The 9,065-nt window shown below is 33.3% G+C and overlaps 1 protein-coding gene across 1 annotated transcript; it reads right to left on the bottom strand.

Annotated features, from left to right (window-relative positions):
- Positions 1-6,643: 6,643 nt before the first annotated feature.
- On the bottom strand, positions 6,644-8,936 carry LOC131054241 (paired amphipathic helix protein Sin3-like 4). The gene is made up of 6 exons (XM_057988698.2): positions 8,579-8,936; positions 8,323-8,472; positions 7,940-8,225; positions 7,457-7,608; positions 7,113-7,219; positions 6,644-7,008 (listed from the first exon to the last, which is right to left on the bottom strand). The coding sequence occupies exons 1-6, from the start codon at positions 8,626-8,628 to the stop codon at positions 6,725-6,727; spliced, it is 1,029 nt and encodes a 342-aa protein (XP_057844681.2). The 5' UTR covers positions 8,629-8,936; the 3' UTR covers positions 6,644-6,724.
- Positions 8,937-9,065: the final 129 nt, after the last annotated feature.

The raw sequence follows: 9,065 nt of genomic DNA, 5'->3' as shown, positions 1-9,065 counted from the left end.
GATAGAACGAGACATCCAATAGAGTGTGTAGTATTTTGATTAGCGGTTCATTTTGGTTGAATGTTTTGTGTTGTGGATCTCAGAGAAGCATTATGGATGTGTAATCTACCTTATTCCAAGTTTGTGGCCTCTGGTGAAGATTCTTGAGTAAGATAAAAGATTCGATTTACATGTTTTTGGTTAGAACAATGTTCATCAACAGTAACATGTGGATATTCATTATGCGGATTAATCTTGGTGGTTGTAATTGTGTTTGAGGATTATTTTCTGACATATGGATAACATGTGGACAATTCTTTTTCGTCCGCATATGCATTGGAGTTCGGATTGAGCCGACTTGGAGAACACGTTTCATTTGTGTGTTATGCATTTTTGGGCCAACATGTAGATGGCCTAATTTGATGTTGTCGATATATAAGAGCGATTGCTATTATCATTTTGGATATCGATGATTGTGTGTTAAGTATTTGTAAGAGATTGTGCATAGTTTCATGTGCACAAGTAAAGGATTTGTGCTTCAGATTACAACAAAACAATGCAGTATAGCATAGAAATGTAATATTGTGTACTTTATGCTTAACTGAAGCTGTATTTTGGCATTTGTAGGTGTTGTTTATCTGTTTAGACATTCCAATTATATTTGTAATCATTTTGTAAGGTAGTGAGCCTTCTAGGGTTGCAACCCTTATTGTAATTTGAACAGTGAGCTCTAGGTAGTGTGCTTGAATCCATGTGCATTCCCCTTATGTGCTTGATACTTAAGGTGGAGAGCAAACACTAGTTTATTTAGTTACTAGCATTAATTTAGATTAATCTAATAGCCATCTTTGTATTTCGTCAGATAAAATGTACTTAAAATTTGTAATACTCATGGGTCCCAAAATTGTTTTTATACCATTGATTTCCATTGAGGCCAACAATTGAAAAGAAACTCAACTCTCATGAGCATTACAACTTGTAGGTATAGTTTACCTCATGGAATGCAATGATGGTCATTAGATTATATTTTGAATCAGTGGTGGCAACTAAATATTGCTGGTAGAACCCTAAAGTAACTAATAATTATGATGTATTATTGACAAATTAATTTAATCTTTTACAATAACTAATAAAATTTTGGCGAATCTGATCCAACCATGTATCGAATATTTGGGCGAATCTTTGAGTTAAAAAATTTAATAAAATAAATTATCTGGCGATTTAAATAAGACTGAAATAAAATTTTGTAAAAAATGTGGTGATTTAGGTTACCTTAAAACTTGAACTATTAGCCAAATTTTGATTTCCAAATTTTAAAAAATAGCCAATTGGCGAATATTAGCCACTAAAGAAATCACTACATTGTTGGCGAAAGGAGGTCTCCTTTATGTTGAAGGCGTGTAACCTTGTTTCTAGATTCCTTAAGACATCAACATATGACTATGTTGACATATTAAGTGGGGCCATACATATCACCCCTTTTATATTATACTTTTGCTCTATATTTGGCATGTCTTATGTGAGGCGTTCATTCTTGAAACAAGACAAAACGAAGTCTTATACGAGATGCTTCATGCCTGAAACTAGACACAACCTTTTAATATGTCTTATATAGGGTAGACATGCTCTAAACCAGAGAAAAAAAAGTTTTATACTATTTTTATTTCATGTCCTATACAGGTTGTTGCATGCTCAAAACCAAACAAAACAATGTCTTATACGGGATGCTTAACTTCTAAAACCGGATAGTGACATATGTAGTAAGGTGAGTGGAATTAGCAAAACATAGCTAGACTATTCTGCCTCTCCTCCCCACCATGGATCACCTAACATAACACAACTTGCTGGCCTGTGGAATCCATGTTCCTTCTTTCTCTCCCATGAACCCATAGCATGACACATTTTGCCAGTGTTGGATCATGGTTCATTGTTCTTTAAATTGGTGTACATTTTTGTTCTTTCTACAAGTCCACTTGTTCTCTTGCAATAACATGCGGATAATGATATTAGAGGTTGAGGCATTTTGATTATCGAGGCCTCTTCAACTAGTTGACTTGAAACTTTTAGTTCTAATGATGTTTACTTTTGTTTATGCTTGAAAGTTACTTATTAAGGAGCATGCTCATGAGATCATACTCTGATAAAGTAGGGGCCAAATGTGGGGTCGCAAATTGTACACCTTTATTAGTATGTTCAATTTCACACTTTCCTAGCACCTATTTTAGTACTTCCCTTTCCTCTATGCATTATAGGACCTTTATTGACTTAAATTAATATTAAGGGTCTTATTCTTTGAATTTATTACATCATCACACTCTTATTTGAGCCCTTAATTATAGGCATGCCCTTTATTCTTTTAATCCCAATTTAATCCTAATCTTGCCCTATTTTCAATCTTCAAGGCAGATTTTAGCATATCTACACATTTTTTTTTGAGACACCAAGATCGATTTAGGATTAGAATCATGCTATCTCACATCCCTAGAACATTGGAAAAAAGCTGATAGGAGCAGGTAGTATACTACTTGGTCCTGAACATTTTCCCTGAATTTCAAGAGAATATTAAGGTGGTCATACCCTATTCAAATCTAGCTCTGTGCAAAAATATATCAATTCTAAGTCAGCATAATGGTGATTTTAATTATGAAATCCTTATATAAGGCATCCTTCTCAATTCATTTTCAACAATTACACCTTATGCTAATGTTATCATCAACTCAAGAGCAATTATTCTTCCTCAAGAGCAAATCTGAGTCAAGGAGGAGCAAAAATACATCAAGGCATCTTCATATTATGTTTCAATTATAATTTCATGATAAATTTTATGTGATTTTTCATGTTATTTAATCAACACATGAAGGAATTATCCTAAGAGCATTGCATCATCTATTGGAGGTACAATCATCTACTTTCAATTATTTCATTTGTTCCCTCAAAATGTAATATTTTCCAATTTAGTTACAATTTAATTTTTATTTCAATTAGGTTTAATTCCAAACCCGATGTTTGACCTAAGGCAAACCCCTATCCACAACCCTTTCTTTCCTCTTGTGTACAACTACAGGTACCCAATGGAGCCAAGAAGATGAGAACAACATCATGACCCAAAAATAGAGCATCCAACCAAATTTCAATAGAAAGTGTCTGGACCAAGGTTCTCCGGTCCTCCTAGAATAGGTTCAAATTTGATAGGTGTCTCTTGGATTATCTCAAAATCTATATTTTTAAACAATGGCACTAGGCGCTCTGGTTTGAGCACCCTGGTCCTATCAGTTTGGTTACAAATTTCAATTATAGGCACACAATCAGATTATCCTCCCATTTTTTTACCTATTGCACAAAGATTTTGTTTCATTATCAGTTAGCATAATTAGTCCACCTTGTTATTTCATGCATTTACCTTCTTACCCTAGGTTTGTCATTCAATTTACATCTTTTCAATTACAATTTCAAGATGAGTTACCTAAAGCTCAAATTGTGTTCTCTCAAGATGGGTTACCTTCTAAGGATATTCAAAATCATTATGATCCTTGTATGATAGTTGTCCCTATTAATGGTAATTCTATAAGACGAACCTTAGTGGACAATGTATTTGGCCTTAATGTTTGTAGCATTGATCTGTTGGATAATATTATTGTGGACACTTCTCTTATTCAACTTGAATCTCTTTCTATTCATGGCTTTGACAATGCTGATAGGTCATCCTTAGGTACAGTAACCTTTCCCATTAAGATAGGACTTGCTATTTTAGCTACACCTATTCAAATTATGCTTGAGAAGCTTACTTACAACCTTGTTCTAGGGAGACCTTAGATTCATCGTATGCAATCTGTCCCTTCCACTCTTCATCGTCAAGTCAAATTTATTTATAACAACAAGATGTATACTTTGCACACTGATACTAAATTACAAGTTTGTTTGCAAAATTCATCTGATTCTAGATCTTCTTCACATTTTTCTAATTCTTCTACTACTCAAGTTTAAACGTCATCTCCTCCTAAATACACTTCTTCATCCGAAGAGGTACTCTTAGATGATGATTGGGGGTGCTTAGATTTTACACCTACCTTTATAGTAGAATATAAAATCACCCCAATAGGGCCTAAGACTAAAAATAGTGATGATATGGTGGAACCTAATAAACGATCAACTTTGCCTAAACAACTTAGTAAAAATTTTGTGGCTTCTTCTAATTCAATGTATTCTTCAAAATATTCTTCTAGTTCATCTAACTATGACATTGAGACCTATGAGACCATGCCATCTCTTTCCGATATGGAATCCCTTTATGGTATGAGTTTTCACATTTTAGCTAAAAGTAGTTATAATGGAAATGGTTGTGGCACAAGTGGACAAGGGATTAGAGTTCCTTTAAAAAATAAGATACGTAAAACCTCATTCAGACTTGGATATAATAGTTCAAAACCCACTGAACCATCTACAATACCATCTCTCAATGTGAATTCCATATTTAGTAGTGATGACTGTGCTATGTTAAATGAAACCCTTGATGACCTTATTTCAATTATATCATCCTCTTCAGCTCTCAACACTCATAAGGAAATGGTGATGATTGACAAGTCCCTTTATGAGGCTTTCCTAGTGGTTATTAAGACTGACAATCCCATTTGTGAGGCTTTAGCTTCTATTCATTCCAATACCCTCACTTATAGAAATGAGGCCCTAATGAGTTATGTTTTTCCCTTTCCTAAGGTTTCTTTTATGTATATGAAAGTTTGTGTGAAAGTGGAACATGACATAGAGGCCTATTATTCTTTTAGAGACTATTATGTTGATCAAGACATTCTGATGCTTATCATCTTATGTATGATTTTATTTTCATTGATTGTAGATCATTTCTTCATCCAATATATCATATATTTAAATAACATTAGTTTCTAGCATGATGCTCCTCATTACGTGACACTAGTAGCTTACCTATCGAAATATAATAGCCTATTTTTGTACCTCATCTTACCTCTTTTTTGGGGGGCAAGAATGGCTTTCAAACATCTCTCCTTAAGATTTATTTGTCTCAAGTCAAGACAATTTACTCAATTTTTGTCTTAAACCCTCACTCTGTGTAGTAGTGTCACATGTTGATTATCTGATTTATCATCCCTTCAACTTTTGTTGGAAATTCGTTATTTGATTCATTTTGACCCATTTGAACATTTTCAAAATTTTTCCACAGTGTTTGTAACTTAACTATATGAACACTTTGATATGCATTTACAAGAATAGTCAATGCCTCTTTAGAATGTGTACAACATCACTTATTTGAGGAAAAATTGATTGACATAGTGCACCTTGAATTAGAAATAAAGCTTCATTGTCTTTTTGTGAATTTTTCTAGAGTTAATGCATTAATATTTTTTAGGTTCTTCATATCCATTACTAATAATATGCCCTAAATCTTTAGATTTCAACAAATTTTGCATTCTTGGATTGCAATAAGCAAAATTCGTTCGACCCAATAAACAAAATGTGTCCCATTAAAATAGGAATCAATAGTTTTGATGTCATGCAATATTTGTTATCTCAAATAAATACAAAAAAACAACATAACGGCTATTGTCAATCAACAAAAAAATATCTTCATCTGTTTAAATATATGACACTTTAAAAAAAAATAAAAAAAATAAACCAAAATTTTTATTTTTAAAAAAAAATCAACAAATATTTATCTTTAGATTTAATGCCGTTATGTTTTGATTTGAAAAAAAGCTTACAGCCCACAACATAAGAAAAAATTATCTTTCCTCTTGCTGTCTCACATAGAAATGTGAAGAACAAACAACAATAAAACTTACCTTCAGAGCCGTCTCCTTTCCTCCTTTTATTTGGAACAACAACTTTTCTTTTGACTGGACAAATACAATTACCTTCCTTCAAAACAGCGATCCTTTAAAGAAAAAGAGTGATTGCGATCTTATTATTCTTCTCTTATAAAACAACTCTGTAAACATAATAATCTCGTCTTTTTCTATGCTCTGATATCAATTGAAGGTATTAAATTATTATAAATACAATTCTAATACTAATTAGATGCAAAAATATTGGACGACACATAGAAAAAATACTATAGAATTCACCCACTGAATCCAACTAATCAAGCAACTAGTTACACCAAATACTAAGTAGTCAAAACGGTTTACTGACATCAGCTAGCAATGTTTCACTGCTATTCCTGTAGAAGTGAAGAAAGCAGAAAATACAGAAATTGCTACAGCAATAAAGAGATACAGATTCTTTTATTCAATATCAGACGCTATAAGAAGTTTTTGCTCATATGATCAAGGATTGATTGATCAAATTATCAGAAATGAGGAATGCATTACAATCCCTTCAATGAATAGAGGCCTTTAACAAACAACAAATTTTAAAATTACCTCAGTAAATATAGAAGACTTTAAGGGACAACAGATTTTAAAATTCTAGAAGGTTATGACAAATTTAATATATATAATCTAATTTTATTTTTAGCTTCATATTAAAATAAAGAATAAAAAAAAAAAAAAAATATTACTGTGCATACAATTCTTCTCATGCCAAATGAGAGAAATTAAATATTCCAACAAGAAGCATATAGGTTGAGAAAAAACACAATTATATTTTCACAAGTCAGAAATTAATATTTTATTACATTTCTTCTCATGCCAAATGAGAGATTAAATATTCCAACAAGAAGCACATAGCGATTGAGTAAAACCTCAATCTTGTTTTCACAAGTCAGAAATTAATATTATATACAACAATCCTCCATAATATTTTCCAAGTGGCTCAAACATTTTGCATCTCTTTGGTTAAAGCGGGAGCTATGGTGGTCAAGAGATCTCTGATAGTACTTTGTATAAACATCTGCCCAGCCTTTGTTGAATCTGGTCCGACAATCGACCCATTCGTCGTGCTTCTGTTGAAGACGTTTTACAATTACTGGTAAACAGCGATCTGGCTTTTCAAGCAGCAGATCTATTATACGAAGCCCGCAATTTCCATAAATGAGCTCAATGCACCTTAAATTCATAGCTGCAATGGCCAAATGTTGACAAATTACTCGTCACATTTACAACCAACCAAACTAAATATCCAACTTGTGACTATAATTACAGAAACTCTTAAAAAGAAGCTACCTGTCAGGTGGTCTTCAATTCTGAAATGAGCATGTTGCTTTTCCAGTAACTCATGTACACGCTCAATTGCAGCTTCTAAATTTTTTATGAGCATGTCCAACTCAAATCTGGAAATTCAAAATTTGACAATGTTAAATACAAAATAATACACCTGTATACTATCTTCAGTGATAGGGAGCACCTAACACCAAATGATAAGCTCTCGCTCTCTGTATGTAGTATGCTTGGTTAGTTTATTAGTACTCCAGAAAACTCATGATTTTCCACCGAATAATTACAAATTGACAATCCTTAAAAAGTACTCCTATATGTAACTAGAAGATTAACTTCAATATATGTGGTACCTGTCATCCTCACAATTGAGAATAGCCTGCTCATAAGTGTTAAATTGCCTTTTTCTTCGGTAATCCTCTGTACCAGATGCTACTGATACACAAATATCATTCAATACCTCTGCGTCAAGATCAGTTGAACAGCTGGCAACGGGTTTCAGGAACTGCAACATAATGAAATTAATGTTGATTCTTCAGCCAAATTTTAAATAGAAAAAACAATCATACATCTCTACATTATGAAATAAACTAAAAAAGAAACAAGATCTAGGGAGGTCAGTAGATAGCTTGAGAAGAAGTGCACAAAGGAATTGTATTTACAATAAGAATTTCGAATGCAAAATAGTGGCTTAGACTGCAACTGAAGATTTATAATTGTATGCAAAAAATAGCGGCAGTTCATGCAGATGGATTGTAATAATGCATGTTTAAACTTTGCTTATGAATCCCACCAGACATTGATTCTTCCATTAAAATAAGAGAGATTTTCCTTACATTCTGTGGTATCAAACGGTATCTAGGAGTACACTGTTCCAAATGAGAAAGGTCCATCTCTGATTTGGGTTTGTATGTGATTTTCTCATTGTTTGAAGCTGGCAAAGCATTGCTACCCAACATAGCCCTTGATTTGTGATGTTGATCCTTGTGTCCGTCTCGTAGAAAATCTTCGGAAGGGAGCAAGATTTCGAAGCCTTTTGGGAGAAATTTATTGAAACCTAAAAGAAGTTCATGGCTCTTAACGAGCTGTTTCAATCTGGCAATAACCTTGATCGCATCACATCTGCAAATTAACCAAAAATGCCGGTTCAAAGAGCGTAAAATACATTATCAATTAGAAATTCGGAAGCCCTAAGTAAAGATTTGCAAGGATTACATACGTCTTTGACCTAAAATCATCGAGGATTTGAATAAACTCTGCGAATTTTCCCATATCATCTTTGAAATGCTCTTTTACTGAAATCAGATATGATTGTGCGTCTATCTCTGTTGGCAAAGGCATCTCTTCATAACCTTCGGCGAACCTACAACTGAAATTAACGCAGCACAAACGACAAGAAATAGTCAGAAATCTCATGTTCTGCCCAAGCTTGAAAGAAGCAATTAATTTCCAGCTTAGTATAAAAACTAACTTACCGTTTTGGTCCCCGAATCTCTGATCTTTCCTTCTCCGCTGCTCTCTTCATTATATAAGCTTCAAAATCTATAATTTCTCCCTTGAATTCAAACCCGCACAAGAAATGATGAAAAATGGGCGATAAAATCCGATTATATAATTATTTTTCTCCCGCGGAGTCGAGTAAGTTGTGATTGGTTTTAAATCTGCGCTAATAATAACTAATCTGAAGTTACCCGCGAAATGCTCATTTTAGCCGTTACAAGTTTGAGGGACAAAAAGCTGAGACTAGAACTAACGTGAAGTGCAGTAATGCGCGGCTATCCAACCGATAAAACAGGCATCTCGTACATCTGATAACATCCATTTTAACAAAACGGAGGAAATCAAGTGTAGTTTTTGCCGCCCACTATTGTTTTCTGTGAATGCATGAAATCGTTTTTATTTTGTTTTATATATCATAAACTATGACACATATTTTTTATTTTCTTATATTACATATTTATA

This window comes from Cryptomeria japonica, unplaced genomic scaffold (genome assembly GCF_030272615.1).
Source record: "Cryptomeria japonica unplaced genomic scaffold, Sugi_1.0 HiC_scaffold_230, whole genome shotgun sequence".
Lineage (NCBI taxonomy): Eukaryota > Viridiplantae > Streptophyta > Pinopsida > Cupressales > Cupressaceae > Cryptomeria > Cryptomeria japonica.
Note: the sequence above shows the minus strand (reverse complement) of the source record. Positions and strands in the feature narration are given on the sequence as shown.

What these genes read in the sequence shown, in the direction of transcription:
- LOC131054241 (XM_057988698.2), bottom strand. Translation starts at nt 8,628, where the DNA reads ATGAAGAGAGCAGCGGAGAAGGAAAGATCAGAGATTCGGGGACCAAAA. An exon ending in CTCAATTGTGAGGATGACAG is followed by an intron (nt 7,220 to 7,456) that starts GTACCACATATA and finishes TTGAATTTCCAG; the next exon opens with ATTTGAGTTGGACATGCTCA. An exon ending in AATTGAAGACCACCTGACAG is followed by an intron (nt 7,009 to 7,112) that starts GTAGCTTCTTTT and finishes TGGCCATTGCAG; the next exon opens with CTATGAATTTAAGGTGCATT.